General features: G+C 32.4%; 2 protein-coding genes across 2 annotated transcripts; one reads left to right on the forward strand and one right to left on the reverse strand.

Moving 5' to 3' along the window:
* Positions 1-270: 270 nt before the first annotated feature.
* Positions 271-6,473, forward strand: LOC132308850 (serine/threonine/tyrosine-protein kinase HT1). Its single transcript, XM_059807109.1, has 3 exons — positions 271-1,510; positions 3,385-3,840; positions 5,964-6,473. Exons 1-3 carry the CDS (start codon positions 1,094-1,096, stop codon positions 6,210-6,212), a joined length of 1,122 nt encoding a protein of 373 aa, XP_059663092.1. The 5' UTR covers positions 271-1,093; the 3' UTR covers positions 6,213-6,473.
* A 7,418-nt stretch (positions 6,474-13,891) lies between these two features.
* LOC132308858 (uncharacterized) lies at positions 13,892-14,915 on the reverse strand. The gene has a single exon (XM_059807122.1). It carries the CDS (start codon positions 14,814-14,816, stop codon positions 14,211-14,213), a length of 606 nt encoding a protein of 201 aa, XP_059663105.1. The 5' UTR covers positions 14,817-14,915; the 3' UTR covers positions 13,892-14,210.
* Positions 14,916-16,854: the final 1,939 nt, after the last annotated feature.

Consider the following 16,854-nt stretch of genomic DNA (forward strand, 5'->3'; position numbering starts at 1 on the left):
GAACAACTAATTTACAACTCTATATATGTATATATATAATCAGAAATTCTCTTTTGATTAAATAATCAAAAAAAACCAATATGCATAGGTTTATGTAAAATAAAAGAGAAAATAGACTTAAATAGAAACACAATGAATTATTCCCTTTTCATCGAAGTAATAGTTTGACACGTGTACAGATGCCACTTGCGAGACTACATTGTAAGAATAATGAAATGATATTACAGTTATGGCATATATTAATGCATATCCAAAGTTTTCAAGACCTTAATCTATTGCACTTTTTAACACTGTCACCACTTAGCATTCAATGATGCAAATTGCAACACAGGAGGAGGAGTTGGATCAAGTAGAAAAAGCACGCACTTTCTCTCTCTAACACACTCTCTCTCTCTACTTTTGAACCAAGCAATCACGGGACCTCCCTGAAATCTCTGCTTTGAATTCAAACAACCTACTCTTCTTGATGATGTTAGTAAAAAGCCGTGAAACTCCCACGAACTCTCTTCTCATAATTCTGGAAAATCTGCATTTTCATGAATTTATTCTTCATTTGGTTCCAATTTTTCTCACCACCTTTCTATCTTATCTATAATATACCAATATTTATCTCTTTTCAACTCATCATAAGTTCCTTTTTACAGACAATGCTGAACCTCTCAAATGGAGGGTTGTCACTCGATTCTCTTTCTCTCTCTAGGTTTTGATGGATTCTCTCTGTTTCTATCATTTTTTTGATCAATACATGAAAACCCATTTCTTTTTTGTACTCATCTTTGGAACCCATGTTTCTGAATCAGTTCATGCACTTTCTGAACTTCTCTAATGGAGAGTTGTCAATTGATTCACTTTCTCTCTCTAGGGTTTGATGGATTCTGTCTGTTTCTGTCACCGTTTTGATCAATACATGAAAACCCATTTCAATTTTGTACTTATCTTTCGAACCCATGTTTCTGAATCAGTTCATGCACTTTCTGAAATCAATTCACACATTCAGAAGGAAAGCTCCTTTTGACTGTGTGTTTTGACACTCTTGGTTTGCAATTTCATAGACTCGTCAGAAAAAGAGTTCATCAAGTACACTAGAATTCCAATGGCAATCTCATGTTTTAATCCATTTCGACTTCGAAAGTCTAAGAACAAATCTTTACAAATCCCTTCCTCCTCGAGAACCCAATTGAATTCTGATATGGAGAACATGGAAAGGAGGAGATTTGATAGTTTGGAGTCATGGTCAATGATTTTGGATTCTGAAAATGTTGAGACTTGGGAAGCATCAACAGAGGATCAAGAGGAGTGGACTGCTGATCTTTCTCAGCTCTTTATTGGTAACAAGTTTGCTTCGGGAGCGCATAGTCGAATTTATCGGGGAATTTACAAGCAGAGGGCAGTTGCAGTGAAAATGGTGAGGATTCCAACACATAAGGACGAGACTAGAGTTTTGCTTGAACAGCAATTTAAGTCTGAAGTTGCCTTTCTTTCTCGTCTCTATCATCCCAATATTGTGCAGGTTAGATTTCATGCACTGGTTAGAATGAATGAATTAAGTATGTTTTTATGCTTAGGTATTGTTTTGTTTTGTCAGTTATGGTATTGGTTTGTAAGTATGTGTCTCTAACATGGAAAATTTAAGCATTGTTATGTTTTGATAATTCATAACTATCAACAAATTTAACAGTTTTAGAAAAATATAAATTTTTTAATTGGACTCAATTCAACAAATCATCCAACTCAAATACTTTGAAATCACATAAACTAATCCTTTCTGACCTTTAGCTTCAAAGAGATAGATAAGATGTTTCGAATTGATAAAAATTCCCATGATCATGCTATATGAGATGAATGGTTTAGTACCCAAACAACAGTCTTCGGATGATGATATTTCCAAATTGGTTCAGTTCGATACCATATCTCAATCTCACAATAAAAAAAGAAGAGAAGATACTTTAATTGGTTGTTTTAAGACATGTGAGTGGAGATGGGAGCTAGGTTGTGGATTGATTCCAGAGTTCTACGTCGTGGTTAATGAAAGTCTTTTTAGTGTTAGGCAAATCTGTGATTATGAATTAAAAGTTCGCTTTACTGAAAAGAATTGTTTAGTGGTTAATAAGGTAGAAAAGTGTATGGTGCAGGGATTAAAAACTATAATATTTGCTACAGGATTCATTCTGGTTCCTCACATATTTGCAACGAAGTTTGTGGACCATGCCAATTATTAATTCCAAACCTATAGAGTCAATTCATATGGATCAAATTTGTGCAACAAAATTGGAAGTATTAGTTGTAAGAGGTATATGATGGTTATGGTTTATGACTTTTCTAGGTTTACATTTGTGTCACAGTTGTGGACCCGTGGTCTAGCTAAATATTTTGGGCATAGGAAGTTACACAACATATCTTACTCTGAATCATGCTTATCCTAGACCTAACACAAACATGATTCTTTATAAATTGTAATTTGAAATATTTCAGTCTTTCGGATTAAATGTTATCTCCTAAGAGATGGAAAAAATGTAGAAAAATTTGTCTCTCAAAATGATGAAAGTGTTCTTCTAGTCTATTATTCCAATAGTAGTCTTATTGCGTTTTCTATTACAGGGCCATGTACTTCATTAATCTATAATATTGTCAATTCTGGCATATAAGATGGCAATCGAGATTTGAGCTAAAATTAATTCTTATTGCGTTTTCTGTTATGGTATGTTCATGTGCAACTCAGAAACTCCATTCAAGGATGCATTTTATTAATCTTAGTTGCACATGAACATACCGTGTTAAATGAATTTTCCTCATCTTGTCCTCAATTGGTGAGTCGGTGACCCCTTCAGGAAAAAACACAGAAGAAAATTTGGAATTTTACAACAATAACTATGATTTTTTAACATTGTTGTAAGATTATTTATTTTATAGTGTTCCTCCATCTTTCTAGCAATCAACAGAATTGTATGTTAATACAAGGTTTTTGGGATTTCAGTTTGTTTGATACTTTATTTTTTAACTTGTTTGTTCGACACTCACTCATTTTGCACAGGACATTCTTATTCATTTTATCCAGTTCTTTTATATTTATAAATTTTAAAATCAACATCTGTCTTCTACTGTATTTCTTTTAGCCTGATTGATACAGGGGACACTAGATTCAGCATTTTCAGTTTATTATCAGACATTTCTATGAATCTGTAATACCTTTTTCTCATTGCGTATGTATACTTCTTGAGATTAATTGCTAGTGGGCTTGTATGTTATTTTGATTAGAGAATACCTTGACATGTCATTTGACATTGAAGGTGTCCATATTTCACAATTTCTATAGTATAATGAACAATTTTTGAATATCAGTACCTTATGTGGTTGAGTTTGTGATAATCCCTTTTTTATCTACAGTTCATTGCAGCTTGCAAAAAGCCTCCTGTGTACTGCATCATTACAGAATACATGTCACAAGGAACTCTAAGAATGTATCTCAACAAGAAAGAGCCATACTCACTTTCCACAGAAACAATTCTAAGGCTAGCCCTTGATATATCACGGGGAATGGAGTATCTTCATTCACAAGGGGTGATCCACAGGGATCTCAAATCAAATAACTTGCTTCTAAATGATGACATGCGGGTTAAGGTGGCAGATTTTGGTACATCCTGTCTAGAAACACAATGCCGAGAATCTAAAGGAAACACGGGAACTTATCGTTGGATGGCACCAGAGATGATCAAGGGGAAACCTTATACTCGGAAAGTTGATGTGTATAGTTTTGGAATTGTGCTATGGGAGCTCACAACAGCTCTGCTACCCTTTCAGGGAATGACTCCTGTGCAGGCTGCATTTGCGGTGTCTGAGAAGGTAATACTTTGTTAAGATGCAAACTCTTCCTTTTGATGGGAACGTATATAAATTCTAATTATCAGAAAGAAATGGGAAAAAAAATTTTGAATTTTATTTGCTTATCTGAAATTTTGATATGTGTTTCTCTCTGCTCTTTGGAGTAATTTATACCTTGGACAGTTTTTTTAACAACTCTCTTTTTATTTTTTTTGCTCCTTCTAGATTTCTTATAACTTGAATTTCTAAGCCTCTCCATTAATCAATCATAGATTCATAGCCAACGGCAGAGTGGTGCAACATAATCTAAAGTGAACAATACGCTAAATCATCCATTGGCCTCGGGAAGGCCAAGTGGAAAAGCAAGATTGTCTCAAGTTTAATTAACTACATAATGTTTAGTTGAGCTGATTCTAGAATAATTGAACTAACCAGATGGTTGTTTGATCAAAAGAAAACAAGACAAAATTTTAGGTTATTCCTATGCCCTCTTCTTGAGAAACCGAAGTCATATAAATCTTTGGTATCTATGCATCTATATGATAAAGCTCCAAATATCTGATTACATATTTGGGTTCAAGAAAAAGTTAGAAGGGGTTGGTTCTTTTTATCCAAGTCAAATTAGAAAGAAAGAGGTATCATGTGTAGGATAGGATAATGGAAGCCCCAAGATGTCCAAGTTGGTTAAAAAATGAGACAATAGTGGGAGAGAGAGATACTGTTCGTAATGGAGATCAGAGAAATTTCAGAACCCCCGATGTCACTGCTTTTCCCAATTTCCTCCAAGTTTTGATTATTATTGGATGAGGCAGGGAAAACCGTTGTGGCCATTGGAGTCCCATAAGTACAGAGGACAACTTAAAATAGCTGTCAGACATGCTGGAGCCTGGAGCAATGTAGCTACACGGAGATGCCAAAATAACAAAGGGAAATACACAGATGAGGTGGAACACACAGAGTGCAAAATAATTACTTATATATATATATATATATATATATATATATTCTGGAACAGAAATTTTAGTGTGTCTCATCGTGGAGTAAATTTAAGTAAATGGATGTTAAGGAAACTTGGGCTTGTATAGCGCTACAAACATGAATTTGTCTTGAGTTCCATTGAAAGGGAACAGAGTAAGTTGCTCCAGACATTCATATGTATTATCTGAATTGCTATAGGGTGTAGTTGGAAGCAAGACAAACTAAGAACTCTGTTTTAGTACATGAATTAATATAGATACTAAGATCTTGCCTTCTGAGAAACTTAAATTTTCCATGTTGAGGACGACAGAGTAGAAATTCCAATACCACATCATACTCAGAAGTGTAGGAAGGATCATATTGATAACTAATACCACATTGTTAAGTTGGTTTCTTGGTACTTGGCCATGAAAAGTTCCTGCTCAGGAATCTACATTACATATTGTTCCTTGGCACGCCAAACCATTATTCAGGAGCACGACCTTCAGGCTGATAGACGGTATAATTGAGCAAAAGCGGAGGAACCCACCCTACAATTCCCTTCCACAAAATTCCAAGCACCACACGACGTGCACAGTGCACACTCATAAGAAGCAGACCAAGGTTTTTTAATTTTTAGCCAAGTGCACCTGTTACAGCGCCTTTTATAACAGAAGTGATGCTTATTTGATTAACCACATTATAGAGCAAAAAGGTTCCGGTTTTCATGCAACTCAGAACTCAATTTTAAAATTCTCCCGGTCCCCTTTCTTCCCTTCCTTATGGGTAATATAGATTCGATGATTATGCACTTTGTAGTGGCACTGCATACATCAGGTCAAGACAACCGTGGTTAGTCACAAAACAATGGTTTTACCAAATATGAAACAGAATAGTGTTTTGATGATAATATACAGACCCTTTGTAGCATCACAGCATCGCAAGATGGCGATCAAGATATGAGCTAAAATTATGTAGAAATACATGAAACATTCACCTGAGCTTGATCACATATGAGAAAGATATATTTAGCTTGTATCATGGATCATTCCTTTGTATAGAATTGACCATTTTCGCATTGCTGATCATCCATTTTCTGTACTTCAGACTTTATAAAGCATTCTGTTAGTTCTGAAACTTGGAAAAAGTCTGTGTGCTTACTTCCCTTTTATTTGATCATTTGACAGAACGAACGACCACCGCTGCCGGCCAGTTGTCAACCCGCGCTTGCACACCTCATAAAGCACTGCTGGGCAGTAAACCCCTCTAAGCGACCGGATTTCAGCTGCATTGTTTCTGCTTTGGAAAAGTATGATGAGTGTGTCAAGGAGGGCCTTCCACTTACTTCCCATTCGAGGCTGGTCAGCCGAAATATCATCCTTGACCGCTTGAAAGGCTGTGTATCCATGAACTCACCTATACCTGTACATGCCTGACTCCTTCTGATGGATATCACCACTGTCTTCAGTCCTTCAGGTCACCATGTGGGTAGATAGTCAATTATAATTTGTATATATTTAATGTTCTTTTACATTATCTAACGTTAGCATATTTGGAAATTGTAAGGCTTGTCGATGATCTGCTGGTGGCATTTCAAGCATCTAGTATGAATCAGCTGATCATAACGATATTTATTTTCAGTTAAAACTATGATGAATGTTAAATAAAAATTGTGAAGAGTAAATTGTTTGTTCCAACTTTTGTGTTTATGTGACTGAATTTGATCACTTGTTAAGAGCTGTTGAACAACAGGTGAGACTTGCTGGTATGCTGTAAGCAACCTTGGGTTTTTTACATTGTATATTGATGTAATAAATGATGTTTTATCATAGTATGCTCAAATTTTATCAGAATGATATGTAATATTTATAATGTTCAACCCCATATGAGACGGATTAAAATCCTCTCCTGTGGAATAGTGGTTTTGTTCTGAAGTACGAAATATTGTCATGTAGCGTTGGAGGATTTTAGTCCCACATGAGATGGCGTGGGGTGTGGGCGATGATTACCTACTCATAAAAATTAAAATTTAAAAAAAAATAATAATAATAAAAGAAAAAATGTTGTATGGTGAGGTGTGTGGGCGGTGATTACCTACTCATACTGTGATATTTTATCATAGTACGCTCAAATTTTATCATAATGATATTTAATATTTATAATGTTCAACCGCCATATGAGATAGATTAAAATCCTCTCCCGCAGAACAGTGGTCCGGTTGCGAAATACGTTACTAAAATATTAAAATATTTGTGATGTAGCCCAGAAGGATTTTAGTCCCACATGAGATGGTGTGGTGTGTGAGCAATGATTGCCTACTCATAAAAATTAAAATTTTAAAAAATAAATAAATAAAAGAAAAAAGGTTGTATGGAAACAGATGGGACATGTCCTTGAATTATAGGGTAACAATGGACAAACATAAAGTCTTGTGATTTGTGGAATCTGAAATAAAAGAGCCAACAAACATGAAGGCCATAACTCTTTATTGTCTGATGAGTGTAATTTCAATCTTAGCTACTCTAGCCCAGTAAAATCCAAAACTTCAACAGCATCTATTAATGGAAGGAAAGTGTATGGTACTGTTCAAATGGGCTCATTTTATTCTGATAAAATGAGAATAATCTCCCACTTAATAATTAATTGGCAAAGGAATTTTATGGCCAAGTTTAAAAGGGGATTGCAAATTTTGGATTAGATCCTCTCCTCCACACTCGAACCTTGTCAAAGATGTCCCAAGGGATCACATCAAATATATGGGTGAGTATGTAATACTATTTAATAATTTAAATTTTTGAATAATCAGACAAAAATTCAACCTTATAAGCGACCTACTTTAAATAAAGTCAAATTAAATTAATCTACTATTTGCGTTATCTTCTCTCATGGATTACAAAGATCACCAAATATTTCTTGGAAACGATGTGCACAAGAAGTGCATTGATCTGGTCAACATGAGCTTTGGTCATAAATCAAGAATTTGTACCATCTTTTTCGATAATTAAATCAAGAAATTTGTACTTGAGATCAGTGAAAAGTCGTATTGGCGGGTCAAACAAGCCACAAAAAATCACTCTCTGATATGGACCCTACTATGCAACAAAAGCCCAAGTCATTTGCAGTTTACTTGGGTAACCCCCCACTATAGTTGACTCGTTCATAAAGGTTTGTTTGGCCTAGTCAGTTTCCAATTTTTTCACCTTAAACATTCCCAGATATACTCTAAATTATTAAATTATCATTGGTCTGTGTGACCATTTTCAAATTATATATATAATTTTAGGCATGAGAAACATAATACATAATTTCTTCGAAAAAATTTAGAAAACCCAATTCAGAACCACATCCTGATGTAAATACTACAAAGTAATTTATGAAAATTTGAATATTACAAATAGTACACACAAATATATAATATTAATCGTAGCAGTGCTCGAAGACTCAACTTCCATTTTAAAAAAGAGAGATCATGCCATCAATGCTCATTGATCATACATTTTCAATTTTATCGAATCGAAGTATCATTAGTCTTTTTGTAAAAGAATAAGCATAAGAGTGGGCTAATCAATAGGTGGTGTTATATATATATATATATATATATATAATTCATGATTCGCAGTATCGGTTAAGGTCGCGGTTGCGAGATAACGGACTTAGATAAAGTCAATGTAAACTGATCGATACGAGTCACGTATCGAACTTGAAAAAATACATGTGCACACACATACAGAATTATTGTTAAATTAAGAAATTGTACTTTGATAAGTAGTTTTAACGGGTCAAATAAGCCCTGGTTGATTTTGGGAAGGTTTCAATCATAATCTGAATAATACGACTAGTAATTCATTTATACAGTCTAGTTGTGGACTAGCCTTGTCTTCATTTGGGTGTGGCATGTATTAACACTATAGTGTTGACTCATTCCTGCCCATTCTTAAAGTTATGTTGAGCAGAGTCAAATTCAATTTTTTTGACTTTAAGCTATATATATATATATATCCAATAAATGCATATTAATTAAATTAATTGTAATTAAAGCTCCGTTTGTTTGGATGTAAAATATTTTTCAAAAATATTTTTTTTATTTTCTGATATTTGGTTGTCGTAAAATATTTACGAAGAAAAAAAAAATTAAAATTTAACAAAAATAACTTATTCATTAATTTTCGGCAAGTTATTTTAAATGTCCGCCCGATAAACTTAACCTCAACCTCAACGTAGACCTTTGTTAAACACTATCAAGGTAAAAATAAAAGAATATTTTACCTGAAAAAGAAAAATATTTTCTAAAAATAATATTTTACATCGAAACAAACGAAGGCTAAATGTATGTCACCAATTATATTAATTTTTATTGTAATTGAAGACTTGGGTGTAAGCCTAAGCCAGATGCAACATAAAGATCCTTTTCTATGTCATTTTTGTCATGTACCTGTCATGTGTCTAATGTAACAACTTTACATCTTAAATTCAACAATTCTAAATCGACAATACAATAATCATGTAAATGTGTTGAATTTTCGATTTAATAATGTTATAGCGTTGCTATAAGGTGTAATATATTGTATTTTTGATGTAATGTGTTAAATAACTTTTTTGAACACAAGATGAGCATACAAACCTCCTACACGAGGAGATTCGAGTTCTCCAAAAAAAAATAATAATAATAAACCTAATTTAAATATTAAATAGTGATTGACCAGGGCTATGTAATGAATTTTTACCCCATAGAAATTCTTCAGGCGGGAATTGGTTATTTTTTGTCGCATTATTTAATTGGTTTATTCTTTTGATTAAATAAACTAAAAATCACAAATTTGACCCGTCCACAAGAATTTATCATGAAGACTCCCCCACCATTATCTCTTGAATTCATACCATGTAATGATGTAGGTTCATTATTCCATGTGACCCAATAAGTTACTTAATACATTAAAGATCCAAAAAGAAGCTAAATTTAATGGTACAACCCCTTTTGACAAAACAGAAAAAAGTAGCTCAATTTAATGATATTAAACCATTTAGAAAGAAGATTCTTCTTCTCTCTACTCATAGACTCTGACAAGGATATATATTGCTAAAATTGTAGTAGTCATTTTAACCATGCTTTCCATGATTCTCCTCTCACATAGTTTTAAGTACAGAATTCATATGAAAACATACATTCGAGGAAACATGTGCATATCTATCATACCTTATAAGTATGTAATAATAATAATACAAGATCCCAAATTTAGACTACACAATTAATCTAAGCATTACGTCTTCAGTGACGTAGCGATGTTGACAGAGATTTAGAAAGTAAACCCTTAAGGTCTCATTTTCAAACCTCAGGGTCTCATTTTCAAACCTCAATTCTGACTTAAATGATGCGTATATTGTGAACTCGACACACGTACTATAAAAAAATAAAAATAAAAAAAACCTAAGCATTCCTATACATGTGCATTATTGCATACCCATACTAAATTGAGTATATTACTATATACATATATATATAAGAATCCCATCAAACTTTCAACTCAGGATGGTGGTCAAAAGCATAGATACTCTCTTAATATTTATCTCTACATCAATTTAGTATTTGATTAAAAATTAATAAAAGAGGGTTCTACTGCACCAACATGTTTCCTGGAAGGTTGTATTCACGTTGTATAAATAAATAAATATTACTTTTATATAAAAATACAACAAAAAGTAAAAATAGTGATACTTAGCCCAAATCAGATGTGAATATTTTTTTATAATAAAATATAAGGTGAATTATTTTTTCTTTCTTTTTCATTTTAAGTGTTATGTTTAGAAGTAATGAATTAACTTTTTGAAAAATTTAGTTCAAAGTTTAAACTAAATTTGTTTTAATTTTAAATTTAAATTGATTTGGTGATTCCAAGTACAATATCATAATTACTCTTGATAAAATAAGAAGTGCCGAAACAACAAGTGTTTGGTGATGTACGTATGGATGCCTTAATTTTTCTTAGTTTGATAAAGATGTCTTTATGGTGTAAATGGTATGAATAGATATTGGGTGTGCTGAGTCATGGTGCCTGAGTATGTAGAATACATATATATATAACTCGAATGAGCCAATGCACGATACGTCAAACACCCAATACCTTTTTCAAGTGTATGGTGATGTGCGTATGGATGGTTTTTTTTTTTTTTTTTTTTTAACCCTCTAATTTCATATGGATACCTTTATAGTGTAAATGGTAAAAATAAATATTGAATGTGCCAAATATGTAAAATACACACGTACACGATACGCGGGGCACCCAATACCTTCTTCAATGGTAGATGGGCATGCATGATTATTTTTATTCATACAAGGAGGGTTACGGAGACTTGAGCCTTTTGTCTCCTATTTGTATTTTCACTAGCCCAGCATAAAGTAAGCAAATGCGCATGCTAAGATACCCAACTTAAATTATTTACTATTACTTTATGATATTGTTGCTAAAATTGATGAGTATTATATTAAAGCCAAAGGGATAAAGACAAGGAAGAAATTAAAAATAATAATAATAATAATAATAAAAAAGATACATGTTCTTTATTTGACTAAATTACCCAAACACCCACCATCACTGAACAAAGAGGTGTTGCATGTCTCATGTGTCGCAATTTTTAAATAATAATTCTGAGTTTTAAGTTAACCAACTTAATTAATTAATTAATTAATCTTCATCTCACCATACTAACTAAAATGTCTAAACTTTTTATAACAAAGTGACACTGCATCATAAAGATGAGAAGTCTATTCATGACTAGTTGTTTTGACGTGCTCCAACAAATTTCTATTGTCATTTTATCACTCAACTCTTAATTATTTAAATTAATACACCTAATAAGAGTGACAAAGTTTTTGTATTTTTTATTTTATCTAATATATATAATTATTTCACCTTCTCAAAGAGGATATTAGATAAACCGGGCATGCAATATCATTGATATGCTGTCAACTGAATATTCACCATGCAATTAAATTGGTCATATCATCTAATAAAAAATACTCTCCATAACCTGATTTGTCAGTTTTTCATTAATCGAATATAATGGTAGGCTCGGCTTAACCCATACCCATTTCACTTAAGAATGGAATTTAAGTTGTGGACCTTCCAATTGGTTCAACGCTTCACTCTTCCTATTTCTTTTATCTAATAATGAAAGGTTATTTTATCGAATTTGAATTCTATCGTGCATAGATGAGCTCAAAATAATTAAATTTGTTCTTGAAATATTAAATCTAATTACTTTCAACCAAATTTAATGTGCTAAAAAAAATTAAATTATGCTAAAAAAAAATTACATAAAAGAATTCAGACTCCTATCTTCCATCCCACACCCTTCTTCTTTCCCTCAACCAAAAACGAGAAGCTTTGATGACCGAAATAAGTATAGATGTTGGGTGTGTTAGGAAAGGGTAAAATCGTCCAAACAAAGAGTTGGACAAAAAACAGGAAGAACAAAAAAGAGTGTGCGAGACAACGAAGATACAAGTGGACTGGGGAGTCATTAGTGGGGTCTTTCGGCTCCTTTGCTTTAATCGAAGCTTACTTTTGCCGCCCTCGTTATCTCCAACAATACCCACCCATTGTAATTTACCAATATACCCATTCTTTTCTTTCTTCATAAATCCCAGTTCACTAGTTGCATTTACCGTACATTCATGTCTCACCAATCCCCGGCAATATGACAAAAGTTGGACAAGCTACTACACCCCTACATTAAATAAAAATATTAATTAATTTCAAGTGACATGAAACATATATATATATATATATATATATAACCACTTTTAAAAAAAAAAAAAAAAAATTTAATTAAAAAAATTGTATAAAACTGTGCTTGTTTAATTTTTTAATAATTATTTTTAAAATTTCTAATATAAAAAGACTTATTTCCAAAAGTCTGAAAATAATTTTTTATTTTAGAAATTTTGAACATTGTTTTTAAATTTACAAACTAAACATGCCTTTTATTTTTATATAGAATTTTGATTTTTAGCTCTCACAAAACAAAAAAAAAAATTCTAAGAAAATTAAACCCAACATGATATATTTTACATTTGTGCATGTATGTGTAAGTCCAAATCCTCTACTAAAACGATAAACGTGTTGTATTGTGATGCACACACTTATATTGAAAATGTATTAAGATGTGCAACACAATTAATTAAAGAGCGAAATGATAACATTACTTTCTTGAGTATTTGTATTGCAGACTCAACATAACTATTATATTGCATTCTCAAAATAAGTGTTACGTGCTCGAAATAAGTGTGCACGAGATCTTTTATAAAAATATCTTCCCATCATATCACTCTTGATTTTAATTTATTTTTAAAAAATAATGTCATTTTATCTTCCCATCATATCACTCTTGATTTTAATTTATTTTTAAAAAATAATGTCATTTTCACAATAATAGCACTAGCCTCGAATCAAAAGAGTTTCAATCAGTTCATGCAATCACTCGCTAGATATAGAAATTGTGAGATAACGTATAACTCGCATCCAATAATTGAGACCAACCTGGAAATAGACTGGACTTAAAAAAGTTCTCAACATAAAGAGCTTATGGTACAAAGTAAATAGTAAGTGAAAAATGCATATTCGAGTTTGATAAAAAATAAAATTTCTTCTCAAACTAATGCAAAAGTTACTTTTGTTTTAAATTTCCCTCTAAGAGAAGTGTTTGACTTCATATAAATCTACACAAAGTGTTTTCTAAAATTGGAAATTAAGATTCGAAAATAAAATTGATATAAAATGTTTTTAAATTCTAGAGATTCATGTGAAGTTAAAATTCACTGATGCGGTATTTAAAACCTCATAATATACAACATTTCACATATTCAGTAACTGAATTCATCCGTAATCCAAAAAACAAAAAATAAATTAACTGTAATTATTCAACTAGAACACAAACTAATTCAACTAAAACACAAAAGTAAACATGAAGCTGATGGTTCCCAAAAAAATAAGTAAATTATAAAATAAAAAAAAATTAAATCAAACAATTTTGAACTAAATGTTACCAGATTTCACCAATTTCGTGCAACTTTACATTAATTATTTATTTTCTTAAACAGATAATATCACTCCCATCATTATACTGAAAAACCCATAATCTCTTCCATTCCATATACAGATATACATATATATGTGTATATATATATATATACAAAAGCTGTTTCAAATGCTAAGAAGATAACTAATTCATGGGAAGATCATCCAAAGCTAACCATTTTTTCTCATTGTAAGAAAAGGGTTAAGTAATATACAGCTCCCAAGAAAAAGAAAAAGATCAATACCAAAATTAAAGAAACTGTAAGGCTTAATTTTAACAGAGAAGTAGAACCCACCTTTTTTTTCTTTTTTCTTTTCTTTTCTTCTCTTTTTTTTCCTTCATATTTTCCCTCAAAATCATCAGGTCCAAACACTCCAAATCCTCTCTCCAATGAAACTAACAAACTTCCTCACTGACCCTTTCTCAAAACCTTCCTCTCCCTCATCATCACCACAACCTTCTCCTCCACCACCGCCACCACCACCCTTGTCCACCGATTCCGACTCAGTAAACTTGCCCTTACCCGAACTCATCAACTCAGACCGCTTCAACTCGTCCGGCCCATTACAACCTCTCTTCCTTCTCTCTCTCCTGTTTCTCTCCTTCTTCCCCTGAACCAACCCATCTTCGAACGCGTCGATTATTTCGTGTATGACCTGCCGATTCGGCGACGAGTCCCACCTGACCCAGTAACTCGTGTAACACCTGAAACAGCTGCAGTTGAACGAAGGTGGGTGGTCACCGCCACCGCCTCTTCCACCGCCGGTAGCGGTAGTCTTCTGGGTATTCTTCTGATTGCCGGAAAAGTTGCTGGAGGAGCAAGAGATAAGGTAAGCGAGGACTTCTCTGTCTTCCGGGGAGAGCACCGCCGTGAGGGTCAAGATCGTCGCCGGCAAAAAAGCTAAGTGATCGGAGATGAGTGGCGGTGATGGGTGGACAGCGCCTTTGTGGTATAGCTTCTTCATTTCTGATCAGATTACAGAGAGAGAAAGAGGAGAGGAGGAGAGAGAGAGGTTTGGACTTTGAAAGGTTGCTGAGGTTTTATTCTGGAGAGAGAGAGTGAAAGGTAGTGACGTACATTTTGGGACTGTATACCAGGGGAGTATTCGAGTGCGACGCGGTTCTTTCTTTCTTTTCCTTTTTTTTTTTCAAGTAAAATTGGTGTCCGTTAAAAAAATTGAGAAGAAAATAAAGTTATACGATAGAAGAATTTTTTTTTTTTTTTTTTTTTTTAATAATTTTGTCCATAAATTTTTTTTTGGAAGGTTAATTTTGTTCATATCGTAAAAGAAAGAAAAAGAATAGAGTGTTTACGCCTAGTTTGGGTCAAGAGAATTCGAGCGGAAAAAGGAAGAAAGAATTCACGGAGAAGGTGATGATTGGGACACCAATGACTTCTCAAAATGGAGGTGATCTAAGTTAAATCTCATCTAATTATTCTAAGTTAAATTTATTTCATATTGACACTATTGTCAGTGTCACCTCAACTTTGTAAGGAAAATTTAAAAACTGCATTGTTTTTAGTTAAAAAATTTTAACAAAATTTGAAAATTATACCATTTTAAAATATAAAAAATTCACTATACTATAACGACGTTAACGTCATTCTCTCATTCTCTCTCCCTTGTAAAAAGATCACTCCCTCTTTCTCTTCTTGCTCATTCTCACTATTGGGGAATATTTCCCACCGATAATGAATAAAATCTTCATTCTAGAATCAAAATTTAACCAAAGCAACTATATATCATTCTCTGCATGATTTAGTCCACCCAACTATAATATATACTCCCTCCGTCTCTAATGAGTAGTCTATTTTTTTCTTTTTACATGTCCGAAATTAGTTGTCCTCTTTGAAAAGTCAAAGCATCTTTTTATTATATTTCCATCATTGTCATTTATGTTTTTAAAAAATTTCAAACTTTGTAACTATATATATTTAAATTAAAAAGAATAATTTAGTAATTTTAAAATAGGACAATGCATTAATTGCATGTCCCCTTAAAAATTCCAATTTCTAAACATGGACTTCTATTTAGGGACATAGGCAGTATATTTTTTTTCTCAAGTGATTCAATTCCTTGAAAGGTAATGAGCTATATTCAACAAGAGAATAAATAACAATTGTAGGCAATAATAATTTCATGTTTTTTGAAATTAAATTTAAACATCAGGAATCTAGTATAAAAGAGAGTGAACCAGAGCTTCTAGACCCCAAAAATTGGGGGAAAGAACATTCTTTTTTAGTGTCAAATATTCTTTCAACGTGAGAATGGAAAAGATGAGGGAGAGAGAGATGTTTAACACAAGTAGTAGATAGATTTTAAATGTTATATGTCAATCTATAACGAATTCAATTTAGGATAACTTAGAGAAAATTTAACTTAAATGATCCAAGTCCAATAAAATATAATGTGATTATTCTAAAATTTCAACTTTACACTGATTCTGTTTTAGGTTTGGACAAATTATAGATGTTGATCAATTTTTGAAAGGTGATTTTGAGTATAAAAAGTAAATAATGCCTTAATTTTCATTCACGAGAAATGCAAGATTTTCATAGAAGAAAAGGGTTAAAAAAATTATTTTGTAAAATTCGGTCAATGGGTATGCTGAGAAGGAAACACTAGGGGCTAGTGTTGAGCACATGGGCAAAAGCACTTGTGTATAATTTGTCCAATTCTCACTGAAGGTCACCCTAATTTATCTATTAATTTTTAAATAAAAGTGTAATTTAAAATATATATAAATGGAGTGCAGGGTTAGCATTTCCCTTACTCAATTTTGTTCTTTTAATTCTCTCGTTTCATTCTCTTCGCTTTACTTAAATTATTTTATTTTATTTTCAATATATTATCCAAACATCTAAGCTTTGTTTCTTTTTAAGCTTATTTATTTATATTATAAAAGACAAAATGATTCGCACTCATTTGTAAACAATTGCACTCAAGTTGTTTTATCTTCTTTAAAAAAAAAAAAAAAAAAAGCAGCACTCTAATCATAATT

The sequence above is a fragment of the Cornus florida genome, unplaced genomic scaffold (genome assembly GCF_030987335.1).
Source record: "Cornus florida cultivar Cherokee Brave unplaced genomic scaffold, ASM3098733v1 CherokeeBrave_3.0.0_Hap2_Chr01, whole genome shotgun sequence".
Classification (NCBI taxonomy): Eukaryota; Viridiplantae; Streptophyta; class Magnoliopsida; order Cornales; family Cornaceae; genus Cornus; species Cornus florida.

Bases quoted from the DNA above. Each gene is read 5' to 3' on its own strand.
- LOC132308850 (XM_059807109.1), top strand. From the start codon at position 1,094: ATGGCAATCTCATGTTTTAATCCATTTCGACTTCGAAAGTCTAAGAAC. The intron at 1,511-3,384 runs GTTAGATTTCAT...TTTTATCTACAG, and splicing joins ATCATCCCAATATTGTGCAG to TTCATTGCAGCTTGCAAAAA. The intron at 3,841-5,963 runs GTAATACTTTGT...ATCATTTGACAG, and splicing joins CATTTGCGGTGTCTGAGAAG to AACGAACGACCACCGCTGCC.
- LOC132308858 (XM_059807122.1), bottom strand. From the start codon at position 14,816: ATGAAGAAGCTATACCACAAAGGCGCTGTCCACCCATCACCGCCACTC.